Source organism: Bos javanicus, chromosome 15, assembly GCF_032452875.1.
Source record: "Bos javanicus breed banteng chromosome 15, ARS-OSU_banteng_1.0, whole genome shotgun sequence".
NCBI lineage: Eukaryota > Metazoa > Chordata > Mammalia > Artiodactyla > Bovidae > Bos > Bos javanicus.
This window is the reverse complement of record NC_083882.1, coordinates 34971023-34985687: the sequence shown is the minus strand read 5'-3', so window position 1 is coordinate 34985687 and position 14665 is coordinate 34971023. Positions and strand designations below refer to the sequence as shown.

The 14665-nt window shown below is 51.5% G+C and overlaps 1 protein-coding gene across 1 annotated transcript in view; it reads left to right on the top strand.

Moving 5' to 3' along the window:
* OTOG (otogelin) overlaps positions 1-11269 on the top strand; it is an 86234-nt gene extending 74965 nt beyond the window's left edge. Inside the window, exons 49-56 of the mRNA XM_061440662.1 lie at positions 802-842; positions 2281-2356; positions 2483-2661; positions 3383-3487; positions 3680-3799; positions 7573-7618; positions 10197-10276; positions 10400-11269. Coding sequence (XP_061296646.1) covers positions 802-842; positions 2281-2356; positions 2483-2661; positions 3383-3487; positions 3680-3799; positions 7573-7618; positions 10197-10276; positions 10400-10600 — 848 coding nt within the window. The 3' untranslated portion in view covers positions 10601-11269. The remainder of the gene's footprint in view (positions 1-801; positions 843-2280; positions 2357-2482; positions 2662-3382; positions 3488-3679; positions 3800-7572; positions 7619-10196; positions 10277-10399) is intronic.
* The last annotated feature ends 3396 nt before the right edge of the window (positions 11270-14665 follow it).

Here is a 14665-nt window from a genome sequence, read left to right as displayed (position 1 = left end):
CTTTTGGGAAGCAGGTGGGGAGCGGCAGTGATCAGTAATGAATACCAGCGAACTTTACATAAAAATGGTTTTCCTGCACTCTGAGATACACTGCTGGTTTTCAAAAGAGTTCAAAAACTCTGTTTTGCATCCGGGTATTTTGCTTGCTTTTTCCAGGCCTCACTAAAATGTAAACTTCATGCAGATAGGGATTTCAGTTTGTCTTATCCACAGATTTGTCCCCAAAGCACAGAAAAATCTCAGCATATAGGTGCTTAAAACTATTTGCTGCATGAGGGGGTGACTCCAAAGCATGTTTCACAGCCACTGTGACCCTGACTTCTCTTCCCTCTGAAGCCAGAGCTGGTGGAGCCCTTATGTCACAGGCAGCAGTGCCTCCACAGTCAGCTCCTTCGCAGCTTAGAACTGGACCTTCTCACAGGCAAAGGTTCAGGGTAGAGCTCAGCTTGCTGAGTATATACTTTGGGAAATGCAAGTGATCAGAAATTCCACCCTGCCATATTCCTTCTTGGAGAGGCCCCACTCTGCTCTGCTCAGTGGGTTCTAGAGCACTGGGAGAGATGAAGCCCAGATGATGGAAGGGAACCTGGGGTTGACCCATCCACCCGCTTATCCTCCCTGCACATTCAATTATGGACCCATCACACCCCACCTGCCCAACCTGGGGAGCTGCAGCCCCCATGTGGGGATGGAGGGAAGCTAGAAGGGAGACTGCACTTATGATGAGGAATCTGGGAGGCCCAGGGGGCTCCCGCTTGGACATCTCTGGTGAGGTGGGTCCTGGCCCCTCCTGTTTTTCAGAATGTGACTGTGACACCATCCCAGTGCCCCGGTGCCATCTGGTATGAAGACCCTGCCCCTCCCCACTCCCCCTGGTCTTCCTCCCACCTTTTCTTTCCTCCCTTTTCCTTCTCCACTCCTTTCATCTGGTCGATGAGCCTTGAACGGCAAGTCAACATTCTTGTATCAAGTTCTGCTCTCTGGGCATAGTACCCTTGCTTGTAAAGTGGGTCTGATCATAGTTCAGAGTTGTGGTGAGGATTCAGTACTACAAGGAAGACATTGATGGTGGTGGTGGTGGTGGGGATGATGGTGGGGATGGCGGAGACGATGGTGATACTCATGACAGTAGCTGATGTTTCAGTTCAGTCGCTCAGTCATGTCTGACTCTTTGCGACCCCATGGACTGCAGGACGCCAGGCTTCCCTTTCCATCACCAACTCCTGCAGCTTACTCAAATTCATGTCCATCGAGTCACTGACACCATCCAACCCTCTCATCCTCTGTCGTCCCCTTCTCCTCCCACCTTCAATCTTTCCCAGCATCAGAGTCTTTTCTAGTGAGTCAGTTCTTTGCATCACGGTGGCCAAAGTATTATAGCTTCAGCTTCAGCATCAGTCCTTCCAGTGAATATTCAGGACTGACTTCCTTTAGGATAGACTGGTTGGATCTCCTTGCAGTCCAAGGGACTCTCAAGAGCCTTCTCCAACACCATAGTTCAAGAGTATCCATTCTTCGGCACTCAGCTTTCTTTATAGTCCAACTCTCACATCCATACATGACTACTGGAAAAACCATAGCTTTGACTAGACTTTATATACATTATCGTATTAATTCTCATGATAACCCAAACGAGGTGGACTCTGTGATTATCTCGGTACAAAAAAGGAAACTAAGGTTAATGCAATGTAGCTAGTAAATCTCAGAGCCAGGATTGAAACCCAGGAAATCTGACTTCAGAAAACATGCCCTTAACTATCAGGCTGCATGGCCACTGAGAAAAGTTGAAAATACTTTAAGAAATGGAAAGTTGTGTTTAAAGTTATGTTGTTTACATGATTTTCTGGATCATAAGTATTCCCTCCCTGCCACCCAGCCCTCATGTCTTCTCATGTTTTCCCCCATCCCAGCCTCTTCTCCTTTTAACTGGGTTAGGAGGAAGGAAAGTGTATGAGCAGAGCAGGGCTCTGGGCCACCAGCCATGCAGGGGCCCCGCTGATATGGCCAGTGGGTGCTCAGGATAACAGGAGAGGCCCATGGCCCAGAAGAGGACATTGGGGAGCAACTCCTCAGCAGGGAGGAGCACCCAGGCATCCTTATAAGAGGATGACTGAACTCACAGGGTGCCAAGGGCCCCCCTGGCCAACAGGCCTGCCAGCCCCCTCCCTACCCACTGCAAGGAAACTACGGACAGAGAGAGGGCCCCAGGTGGCAGGCTGCTCCCGACGGTGGGGCTAGGCCTCCCCAACCCTGGGGTGCTGACCTCCTCTGCCCACCCAGTGGGAGAAGTCCCAGCTGGACGAGGCGTTCATGCGCAGTGCGGAGAACGTGTGTGGCTGCGCCAAGTATGAGTGCGGTGAGTGGGGAGGGGAGAGCTAGGGAGGTAGAGCAGGTTGGGCGATCCAGGGCTGGGCCAGTCAGCGTGGGGCTGGTAGGGGTGCTGGGCTCTTGCTGACTGTCACCACCCTGCTCGCCCATCCAGTGAAGGCCCCCGTGTGTCTGAGTCGTGAGCTGGGGGTGATGCAGCCGGGCCAGACGGTGGTGGAGCTCTCAGCAGATGGTGTGTGCCACACCTCCCGCTGCACTGACGTGCTCGACCCTCTGACCAGCTTCTACCAGATCAACACCACCTCCGTGCTGTGTGACGTCCACTGTGAGGCGGTAGGGGGAGGGGGCTGGGGGCCCGGGGGGCTGGGTGTCTGTGGGGCCCTTCAAGCTCGCCCAAGCTCTTTGGACGAGTCTAGAGGGTGGGCATGGTGGGGGACCTCCAAGACCCCCTGTGCAAAGTGCCGAAGCCAGAGGGGAATAGCAAGAGTGCAGGCCTGGTGAGGGTGGACATTTGACAGAGAAAATACACATTTATTAAGCACCTACTTGTGCCTGGCACATTCCCTGTCATCTTGGTTTGTGTCTTTGTATTGCTACCATTTGTTGAGTGCTTCTATATGCCCAGTACCTAGGACAGCAACTGGCTTCTAGTAAGGCCTGGATCAGAATTAGTCGAGCAAAAGATGATGAAATTATTCCCATTTTTCAGATGAGAAAACTGAAGTTTAGGGAGGTCCAGCTGTTTGTCAACATTTCCCCAGGAACTGGGACCCAAACGAAAGTTTATCTGGAATGAATACTGGCACCCTTAATTAGCAGCCATGCTGTCTCTTGGTCCACTGGGGCTGGGTCAAGGAAGGGCTGTAAGGGAGGTTCAGGGTATAGAACGACGGCCTTCCTACTCGACATTGAAAGAGGCTGGGGGTTTCCTTCCCAGCCATCTCCAGCGCCCCTCCTCTGGTTTCTGGGCTCAGGGACAAGCAGAGAGTGGGAGCGCAGGAGGGTGGAGGTGGGCCCCAGGGCTGAGCCCATCTTGTCCCGCCCCGTCCTACAGAACCAGGAGTACGAGCACCCGAGGGACCTGGCGGCCTGCTGTGGCTCCTGCAGGAACGTGTCCTGCCTCTTCAGCTTCCCCAACGGCACCACCTCCCTGTTCTTGGTATGCAGCCCTTAACTACGCAGCTAGGAAGGGGTCCCAGGCAGGGACACCTAGAACCAGCTCCCAGGACTGGGTCCACATGGGGTCCTGGGCAGTGCCAAGTTCTGGGTGGCACCTGTCCTCAGAGCTGTGCCCTGTTGGTTCACTTGGGCCATCGTCCCCAAGCCCCCATCACCCCCCCTGTCCCCCCAGCCTGGGGCATCCTGGATCGCAGACTGCACCCGCCACCACTGCAGCAGCACTCCCTTGGGTGCCGTGCTCGTCCGCTCGCCCATCAGCTGCCCACCGCTCAACGAGACTGAGTGTGCCAAGGTCAGTGCCAGCCACCTTTCCCTACAGCTGGAGGCCAGGGGTACTGGCTGTCTTAGTGGTGGTGGCGGGTAGGGGCAGGGGTGTCTTTTGGTGTGGAGATGTGTGGAAGGAGGGCTTCCCTGGAACCTGGACGTGTCCAGCCACCTTGACTCCACCCTAACTCCACATCTCTCCGTGTATCTTTGCTCTGACCCCATCATGCTGCATCCGCACACATCACATGAGCGCGTCCAGATGCACACAGACATACACACATTCTCAGCACACTCATATACACACCACCATGGGCAGTCAGCCACCCTCAGGCACCACACACTCCACAGGGCCGTTAACACCTCATCAGGCCAGTGCACATGCCACACACCAAGGCACACTTGCACACATGCATCACACAGATGTATTGTTCAGTCCTGCAGTGAGCTAATGGGTGTCCAGTACTAGCATGGAGAGCTGTCATTCTGCACACACCTAAAGGAAAAGGATTTCCTGGAGGGTTTAGGCCTATAGTTGAATTATTAGAGTTCCTGACATTCAGTTCAATTCAGTCGCTCAGTTGTGTCTGACTCTGTGACCCCATGGACTGCAGCATGCCTGGCTTCCCTGTCCATCACCAACTCCCAGAGCCTACTCAAACTCATGTCCATCGAGTCAGTGATGCCATCCAACCATCTCATCCTCTGTCATCCCCCTTTCCTCCTGCCTTCAATCTTTCCCAGCATCAGGGTCTTTTCCAGTGAATCAGTTGTTCGAATCAGGAGGCCAAAGTATTGGAGTTTCAGCTTCAACATCAGTCCTTCCAATGAATATTCAGGACTGATTTCCTATAGGATGGACTGGTTGGATCTCCTTGCAGTCCAAGGGACTCTCAAGAGTCTCCTCCAAAACCACAGTTCAAAAGCATCAAGTCTTCGGTGCTCAGCTTTCTTTATGGTCCAACTCACATCTATACACGACTACTGAAAAAACCATAGTTTTGACTAGACGGATCTTTGCTGGGAAAGTAATGTCTCTGCTTTTTAATATGCTGTCTAGGTTGGTCATAGCTTTTCTTCCAAGGACCAAGCATCTTTTAACTTCGTGACTGCAATCACCATCTGCAGTGATTTTGGAGCCCCAAAATATAAAGTCTCTCACTGTTTCCACTGTTTACACATTTATTTGCCATGAAGTAATGGGACCAGATGCCATGATCTTAGTTTTCTGAATGTTGAGTTTTAAGCCAACTTTTTCACTCTCCTCTTTCACTTTCATCAAGAGGCTCTTTAGTTCTTCACTTTCTGCCATAAGGGTGGTGTCATCTGCATTTCTGAGGTTATTGATATTTCTCCCAGCAATCTTGATTCCACCTTGTGATTCATCCAGCCCAGTGTTTCTCATGATGTACTCTGCATGTAAGTTAAATAAACAGGGTGACAATACACAGCCTTGACATACTCCTTTCTCAATTTGGAACCAGTCTGTTGTTCCATGTCCAGTTCTAACTGTTGCTTCCTGACCTGCATACAGATTTCTCAGGAGGCAGGTCAGGTTGTCTGGTATTCCCATCTCTTTCATAATTTTCCACAGTTTATTGTGATCCACACAGTCAAAGGCTTTGGCATAGTCAATAAAGCAGAAATAGATGTTTTTCTGGAACTCTCTTGCTTTTTTGGTGATCCAGCAGATGTTGGCAATTTGATCTCTGGTTCCTCTGCCTTTTCTAAATCCAGTTTGAACACTTGGAAGTTCTTGGTTCATGTACTGTTGAAGCCTGGCTTGGAGAATTTTGAGCATTACTTTGCTCGTGTGTGAGACAAGGGCAATTGTGCGGTAGTTTGAGCATTCTCTGTCATTGCCTTTCTTTGGGATTGGAACAAAAACTGACCTTTTCCAGTCCTGTGGCCACTGCTCAGTTTTCCAAATTTGCTGATGTATTGAGTGAAGAACTTTAGCAGCAGCATCTTTTAGGATTTGAAATAGCTCTACTGGAATTCCATCACCTCCACTAGCTTTGTTCGTTGTGATGCTTCCTAAGGCCCAGTTGACTTTGCATTCCAGGTTGTCTGGCTCTAGGTGAGTGATCACACCATCGTGATTATCTTGGTTGTGCAGATCTTTTTTGTACAGTTCTTCTGTGTATTCTTGCCACCTCTTCTTAATATTTTCTGCTTCTGTTAGGTCCATACCATTTCTGTCCTTTATCGAGCCCATCTTTACATGAAATGTTCCCTTGGTATCTCTAATTTTCTTGAAGAGATCTCTAGTCTTTCCCATTCTAATGGGAAAGACTCTCTATTTCTTTGCACTAATCACTAAGAAAGACTTTTGTATCTCTCCTTGCTATTTTTTGGAACTCTGCATTCAGATGGATATATCTTTCCATTTCTCCTTTGCCTTTAGATACTCTTCTCAGCTATTCGGAAGGACTGCTCAGACAGCCGTTTTGCCTTTTTGCATTTCTTTTTCTTGGGGATGGTCTTGATCACTGCCTATGATCCTGTACAATGTCACAAACCTCTGTCCATAGTTCTTCAGGCACCCTGTCTATCACATCTAGTCCCTTAAATCTATTTCTCACTTTCACTGTATAATAGTTAGGGATTTGATTTAGGTCATACTTGAATGGTCTAGTGGTTTTCCCTACTTTCTTCAATTTAAGTCTGAATTTGGCAATAAGGAGTTCATGGTCTGAGCCACAGTCAGCTCCCAGTCTTGTTTTTGTTGACTGTATAGAGCTTCTCCATCTTTGGCTGCAAAGAATAAATCAGTCTGATTTCGGTGTTTACCATCTGGTGATGTCCATGTATAGAGTCTTCTCTTGTGTTGTTGGAAGAGGGTGTTTGCCATGAGCAGTGTGTTCTCTTGGCAAAACTCTATTAGCCTTTGCCCAGCTTCATTCGGTACTCCAAGGCCAAATTTGCCTGTTACTCCACGTATCTCTTGACTTCCTACTTTTGCATTTCTGTCCCCTATAATGAAAAGGACATCTTTTTTGGGTGTTAGTTCCAGAAGGTCTTCCAGGCCTTCACAGAACCATTCAACTTCAGTTTCTTCACCATTACTGGTCAGGGCATAGACTTGGATTACTGTGATATTGAATGGTTTTCCTTGGAAATGAACAAATGTCATTCAGTCATTTTGAGACTGCATCCAAGTAGTGCATTTCAGACTCTTTTGTTGACTATGATGGCTGCTCCATTTCTTCTAAGGGATTCTTGCCCACAGTAGTAGATATAAAGGTCATCTGAGTTAAATTCACCCATTCCAGTCCATTTTAGTTCGCTGATTCCTAAAATGTCAATGTTCACTCTTGCCATCTCCTGTTTGACCACTTCCAATTTGCCTTGATTCATGGAACTAAAATGGCAACCCACTCCAGTACTCTTGCCTGGAAAATCCCATGGATAGATATGGGGACCCTCTGTGCAGGAAACACTAAGCGGACTGACAGTGCCAGGGGCAGGGTACATAAGGAGAGCTACCACCACGCAGACAGGAGGCCCTGGCACCCTGCCCCATCTCTACCCAGCCTCCACCCTCACTGGGGGCTGAGGTAGTCTTAGATCCAGTGTCCCAACCAGTCAGGTTAGGCTTTGTGACTCTCAATGATGGCCAGCCCAGGGGCCCTTCCTGCTCTGGCCTGGGCCTGCTGGACCACTGGGCCTGGAACTTCTGCCCTGGAGCATCATGGGAGGAAACAAGTCAAGACTCTTGCAATCTTTGTGCCTCTTGCTGGCATCTTGGCTTCTGGCCTAGATAGAGTCTGCCACCCACCTCTTCTCCTCTCCCTCTAGGTTGGGGGCTCGGTGGTACCTTCCTTGGAAGGATGCTGCAGGACATGTGAGTGAGCAAATGTAGTCCATTGGGGGTGGGGAGGGGGCTCTGGTCGGGGGTACAGGGTATCATGTTGGGGCTCAGAGGGCCAGGTTCCTGGCCTGGCACCTCTGGTGGTGGCTCTTTCTGAGGGAGTAGATGAAGAGATAACACTTCCACCGTGGTGTTCACAGAGCTGATATAGGGCTGCAGGTGGGCAGGGGCCATGCTCACATCCCTTTCCCAATAAAAGGCCTCTGCTCCTTGTTGGACATGGGGGACATTGGGATGTTGGATCCAGGAGGTCAGTAACTCCCCAGCTACTCTGCCTCCTCCGGGCATGCCATGACTTCCAGCCCAGATGCCCCTACGTGAATTCTCCTGTGTTCAGGAGCCCTGTCTTGGAGGTGCCTCCTGGGTGGGCCTCAGGCGCACGGGCTCCCTGACCAGGTCTGAGTGAGAGCTCTGAGCATCTGTCCTCACCCCTACCCCAGGAACCCACAGCCCCAGCTGCATGTGTGTGTGTGCTCCCATCAGCCTGAGGACCTTTGACCCCATGCCTCTCATTCCCCAGGGCCCTTGACCCTCCCATGGAGGGATGTAGGATTTGGGACCCTTTTATGTCCAGCTCACATATTCCAAGGACACTGAGCTCAGTGCCTCATTGGCTGATCTCTGTCCCCTGAGGATCACAACAGAGTTGTGCCTCTGTTTCCTGGCACAACTCATGCTCTCTGAATGTCCCAGGTGCTCCATGTGACCTGTGACCCGTGTCCCTCTCCCCAGGTTTCCCGGGGACCCTGCTTCCCGTGGTCCCCATTAGCCCCGCCTCTCCTCCACGCGTTATTGTCCACTGCCACCCAGGTACTCCTCTCGGAAGCCCATGGGACAGAGGCGTGTAGCTGCATTGCTATTTCCAGCAATGTCCCTAATGCTAGGTGGCCCCAAGCCCTGCGGGTGGGGGAGGGGGGCATGGTGCCCCAGCTCCCTGCCGCCGGCAAAGGCCATAAGGCCCGCAGTGCATGCTGGGTAGCAGGCTGCACCCTGGGCTTGCATGGGGATGCTTCAGCAGTGCCCACTCTCCTGGCACCGCATGCCCACCAATGCCCAGTGGTTTGCTCCCACTGGTCACTCAGCTGGTCTCAGCCCAGGACCCTGATGCCATGGCCAGGACAGTCCTTGGTTCTTCTGCTTCCTGGGACTAGAGAAGGAGGAAAAAGTGCACTTAGCTCTGGCAAGGAGACCTCCAGCAGGTGTGGTCAGAAACCCACTGTGGTGAAGCCCAGAGGCCAGAAGAGAGGATTCCACCCCATTTCCTGTGGGCACACTGGGGTCACAGAGGGAGTCTATGCATCTGGCAAATATTTGTTTAGCACCAATATGCCAGGCCTTGTTCTAGGCCCTGTAGATAAAGCAAAAATGACACAGTCTCGTGGAGTTGCTGTTTTAGTGGGGGAGTGAAAGTGTGAAAGTCGCTTAGTCGTGTCCGACTATACAGTCCATGGAATTCTCTAGGCCAGAATACTGGAGTGGGTAACCTCTCCCTTCTCCAGGGGATCTTCCCAACCCAGGGATTGAACCCAGGTCTCCTGGTTAGGCAGATTCTTTTTACCTGCTGAGCCCCAAGGGTAAAGCTATATTGCTTAGTGGGAGAGACAGAATGGCAAGTAAATTACAGTAAGATGGATGTAACTGGGTTATGGGGGTTGAAATTTATGCACTTGGGGGTGGGCTTCATTAAGAAAAGGATCCCAAACTTACAAGAGTGAAGATTTACTTAGAATGAGAACTCATAACAAATTGTGGAAGGAGCCTGTGCAAAAGAAGACCCTAATGCTTATGTGTCAAGAGCATCATTTCACATCTGTCTCTCAGGATGGTGACAGTGCCCTGGGTAGAAATAGGGAAGGGAGGGATCAGGGAAGGAGGTTGGGTGGAGCAGGATGCTGTTGTTTAAGAAGAGGATCAGGAAAGGCCTTGGTGAGGGAATATTTGAGCAGGTGAGGGTGTGCATGAGCCATGTGACTGGTTGTGGGAAGCATGGTCCAGTAAGAGGGTTTATCATGGACCGTGATAAGCATGGTCCATGCTTATCAGTTTCTATCTCTGCGATGGCCACGTGAGGTGGGCCTGTCGTGTTTGATAGCTATGGAAACCGAGTGATCCTGCTGTGTGCAAGCATTGACTATGCTAGGGACTGGGGCTTCCATTCACTCCAGAAACTGCAAAATCTGAATGCTTGAACAAAAGCTCAGAGAGGGGACAATACACACCCAGGGTCACCAATGGCTTAGAGACAGGTATTGGGGCTTGGGTAGAGGGGCAGCTTGCTTTGTCCCCAGATCCTCCTCTCCCCTAGCCCAGAGCCCCCAGGCCATCTCAGGCATCCTTCTCTGTCTCACCATCTCCCCTGCCTTGCCGCCTCCAACTCCTTCCGGGGCACTGGGTCACGAGCTTTTCCTCTGATTGGGAGGGACTCTAATGTGGGGCACTAACGCTGGTGGAGGGGCCCTCCAGCATGACACTAACCCCCCCAGTCTGGCCCAGCCTGCAGCCCCGGGAGCACTCCTTAGCCGTAGCTGCCTCACTCACCCTGTCCCCGCAGGTAAAGAGGATGGGCGCTCCTGCAAGAAGGTGACAATCCGCATGACCATCCGCAAGAATGAATGCAGGAGCAACACCCCTGTGCGTGGCCCTGGCAAGACGGTGGGGGTGGGGTGGGGTGGGGGTGAACCGAATATGGGAATGGAGGGAGCTTTGGGGGGAAGGAAGCCTCACAGGCCGCCTCACTGGCCTGCCTATCTCCAGGTGAACCTAGTGTCCTGTGATGGGAGGTGCCCGTCTGCCAGCATCTACAACTATAACATCAACACCTACGCCCGCTTCTGCAAGTGCTGCCGCGAGGTGGGCCTGCAGCGGCGCTCCGTGCAGCTCTTCTGTGCCACCAATGCCACCTGGGTGCCCTACACGTTGCAGGAGCCCACCGACTGTGCCTGCCAGTGGTCCTGAGGCCTGGGGGCGGGGGCTGGCCGGACCACTGTCTGCTCTGGCTGGCCTAGTGTAGGGTGGGCGGGGGCGGGGGCACTAAAAGTATGGAGAGCTGGTATGTGCTGAGGGTGGAATGGGCAGAGCACAGAGAGTGACCAGAACCGGCCGCACTGGCCCATCCTGCCTCTCCCTCCTCCACATGTGGGAGAGTGCCACAGCTTGGGGCTCAGGGAGCTCAACTCTATCCCTGGCTGGAGGTCTGGGAAGGGCCCTCTGTCACTGGAGACTCTGGCTGCAGTGTTGGTGGAGGAGGAGACAGCTTTCCTGAGAAGCTGGGACCAAGGCTGTACCCAAGACCCAGCAGAGAGCCTGGATCTGATGACCCATCCTCCTCCTTGGCCCTCTGGACCACAGAAGAACCACAAACTCAGTAAAAGGAAAGAGGGCTTTAATTGCAACACCCGGATGTGCTCAGTGCTGTCCAGGAGGGCTTCCCAGAAGCAAAGAGGGTGGGTTCCCAAGCCCATGTGCTCTCACCAGTATCTATGAGGTCAGGTCCGGAGACTGTTCAGTGTGTGTTCAGTGACCTTCAAGTTTGCCATAACCCAGAGAGGGGAGCCCTGGTAGTCTGTCATTGATCTTGTAATTCAGGAAAGGCTTTAGAAGAACAGGGCCATACTCACCTCCACTCTCACCCCTCAGAACCAGCCTCCCTGGCCAGTGGGCTGGCTCTGGTGAGGTGTGATGGAGGACCCTCCATGTGGGTCCAGCTCCACTCACCCCCATGTGGCTGCACAGTCCACCCCTCCAAGGGCCTTAGGGTGTTTAATGATACCTTCAGGCTGCAAGGGCCACCCTGGCTCTGCCATGTCTTTTTTCCAAGTACTTTTTTCCAAGTACATGGTCTCTGGAACAGCCCAAGTTCGGGGTTCCTAGCTCTGCCAATGCCCAGCTCTCTGCTTCATGAGACAGTCCAATAGGAGAGCAATGGTCAGTGGGAAGTGAGGCCTGATGCGTGTGTAGCCGTCTCTGCGTGTCTATCAGAGCCTGGTCTCTGAGCCACAGCGTCCTTCCTAAAGCCAGCCTGGGGCTCCCTCCACACCCCACTACGTGCCACTTTGTGCTTCTGGGTCCAAAGGATATGAACGTGAGGGTGTTCTGACCCCAGCACTGCCCTGTATGTCTGGAGACGTGTGGCTGCCCTGGCACCCTTGGGATGGGGGCCCTGTGCCAGGATGGTCCCCAGCTGTTCTGCAGCCTCTTCGTTCCTGTATCTGTATTCTGTTTGTATATCCAATAAACCACAGGAACCCATCAGGCCTCTGAGCATCTCTGAAGGTGTCAGGTTTGCTTTGAATCTGAAGGAATTTCAACTCTGAAGACAAGACCCTATTTTAGGACCCTGGAGGTCACCCTGACTTCTCCTGCTCCACCCTCACTATACACTTACAGGTGGCCACACGTTCTGATGATCACACTCATCTCTGGAATCACAGTGTTTCTGGGTATCCATCCCCACCCAGGTACCCTCTCCTGCCTGCTTCTCCTGGAAACCCACCTCACACCCCAACCCTATGGCTAAAACTCCCAGTCCTGTTCCCCTAGCTTCCTCCTGGGGAACCAAGTCTTTTAGGCTAAGACACGAATGAAAGGTTAACAAGAAGCAAATCACCAACCAGCATGCTTCCTGCTCTGCAATGGGGGAAGATAGCGAAAGGTGAGGACGTCAAACCTAAATCAACACTGCTCAGTGGCATTCAAGAAGCCAGTACCCATAGTGCTGACATGAGTGTTCATTGATACAATTATGAGATGTTGATTTACATTAAAAATGCACATACCCTTTGACTCAGCCATCTTATTTCTAGGAAGCTGTGGTGGGCTGAGCAGCGGTCCTCCAAAAACATCCACATTCAGTACCAGGAGCCTCTGAATGTGTCCCTTACATGGTAAAGGGGCTTTGCAGATGTGATTAAGTTCAGGATCTTGTGGTGGGGAGATGATCCTAGATTATTCAGGTGGGCCCAAGGGAATCACAGCAGGATAAGTGTCAGAAGAGATGCGATGATAGAAGCTGAGGCTGGAGGTTATGGTAATTTGTTACAGCATCAGGAAACGAACACAGCATCTAAAGAAGTAATTCCTAAAAAGAGGCGTGTGCCAGGATGTTTATGGCACTTTATCTTAAGTTAAAAAAAATAGATAACTTTAAATGCCTATCATTAGGGAAGGATTAAAATAACCTAGTACAGTCACACCAAAGAATACTATATAGCCTTTTAATAAACTGATATGGTGGGCTCTTCAGAATATGTTAAATGAAAGAAGGAAACTGTGGGTCAGTTCCCAGAGAATGACCTGCTTCCTTCATGCACCTATGCAGAGACACACACACACACACACACCCCACCTACCCACCATATCCCTCTCATTCCCTTGAAGGGTTTTTAGGACTAAGGAGGCCCTTCCTGGCTGTTTGGGCCGGCTGGTTCCACGTCAGCATTGGTCCTGGAATAGCCTGTTGGGTTCTGAGGGTCCCAAAGGCTGCCACTGCATACAGAAGGTTGAAGTGACCACCCCCGAAGAGCCTCAAGGCATGTCTATAGCATCTTCCCCATCCTCGGTTTCCTCCCCACTCTCTGCACGTGACTTAAAGCTTGAGGGAACCCTGGAGGCCACACACCAGACAGGTAAGGAAACGGAAGCCCAGGACCCGGCCATCAGAAAGTTGGTAGCCGAGCTGGGCGGCCGTCCAGCCTGCAGCCCCCTGTGACGTATTTGCCAACACGAGGGGCTTTGAGCTCCAGAACGATCCCATTTTCCGTGCTTCAGGCTCAAGTTCCCGCCCTGATTTTCTGGGCTTAATCCTCTTCCTGTGGAAATCAATAAGGACATTGTGATGGAATGATTCACGTTCAAGGTCAGGCCGGAGCAAATTGGAGGCGACATGCTGATTTTACTGCCCTCACTTAGAGGGGAGCCAATCCTGCTCTCAGATTCCTTAACCCTTTCCTTGCCTCTCCCATCTGCTGTGTCAGCACCTGCCCCAGCTTCAGGCTTCTCCCCCAGGCCTAGGTCTGTTCGCCCACCTGTGGCCCTGACTTTTACATCTCCCTAAGCCTCTGACCACCCAAGCCTTGAAGCCTCACACACTTGTGGTGGTGGTTTGGGGGAGGCAGATTGCAAACATAGCCCCAAACCAAAAAGGAACAACTTCAAGGTGAAGGTTAAATGCTGCCTGAGTAAGTTCACTGGCCATGTCTTGCCTCAGGAAATCTCAGAGCAGAGTGTTTCCTTCTTCCAACCTTCTTTTTAGAATTCAGGTCCCCTCTTCCTTGCTTTCTTGGGTTCTCCAACATGGGAAGATGGAGAAGCAGGAGGACCCAACTCCTTTTTTTTTTTTTTTAATGAATAGCAACTCAGATCTTTTCTTGGGCTGAAACATGATAGAAGTTTATCTCCCTCTTACTATTGAAAAGGAAAACTAGATGTTCCTGTGTAGCTGGAACCTCGCATCCAAAATGATTCAGAGACCCTGGCTCCTCTGTCTTGAGGGTCTACCGTCTTCAGCACGAGCCTTCAAAAAGTGCTGTGCTTGTCTGCACCCCAAGAGGAGTGCAGGGAGCATGCACTGCAGGTTTGAGGGAGCAGGACTGAAAGTGTCTGGCTCTCTTCCACTCGCATCCCACTGGCCAGAACTCAAGTACATGGCCACACCTAACTGCAAGGGAGGCTGGGAGACGTAGTCCAGCTGTATGCTCAGGAAGAAGTAGAGGTGGGTCTGGTGGATGGTATCTTCTCAGGGACGAGGTAGAGATAGTGCGGATGATGCTAGGGAGTTTGGCTGAGGAAACAGAAAAGAGAAAGGGCATAAGATCAAAGGAAAGTTTGCTTGTTTGCTGGTTTGAGGAGGGCAGTGATTTGACCATATATCCTGGAAGGAGCCAGTGGAGAGAGAACTGTTTTGCTGGGAAAGAGATCTAGGCTCTTAGAGGTCCCGTGGGTGGCACAAGGAGAGACAGTGATGGACAAAGCTGCCTCTGGCTGGATAGACCCTGCCCTGGATTTCTATTTATCTCTGTGCCC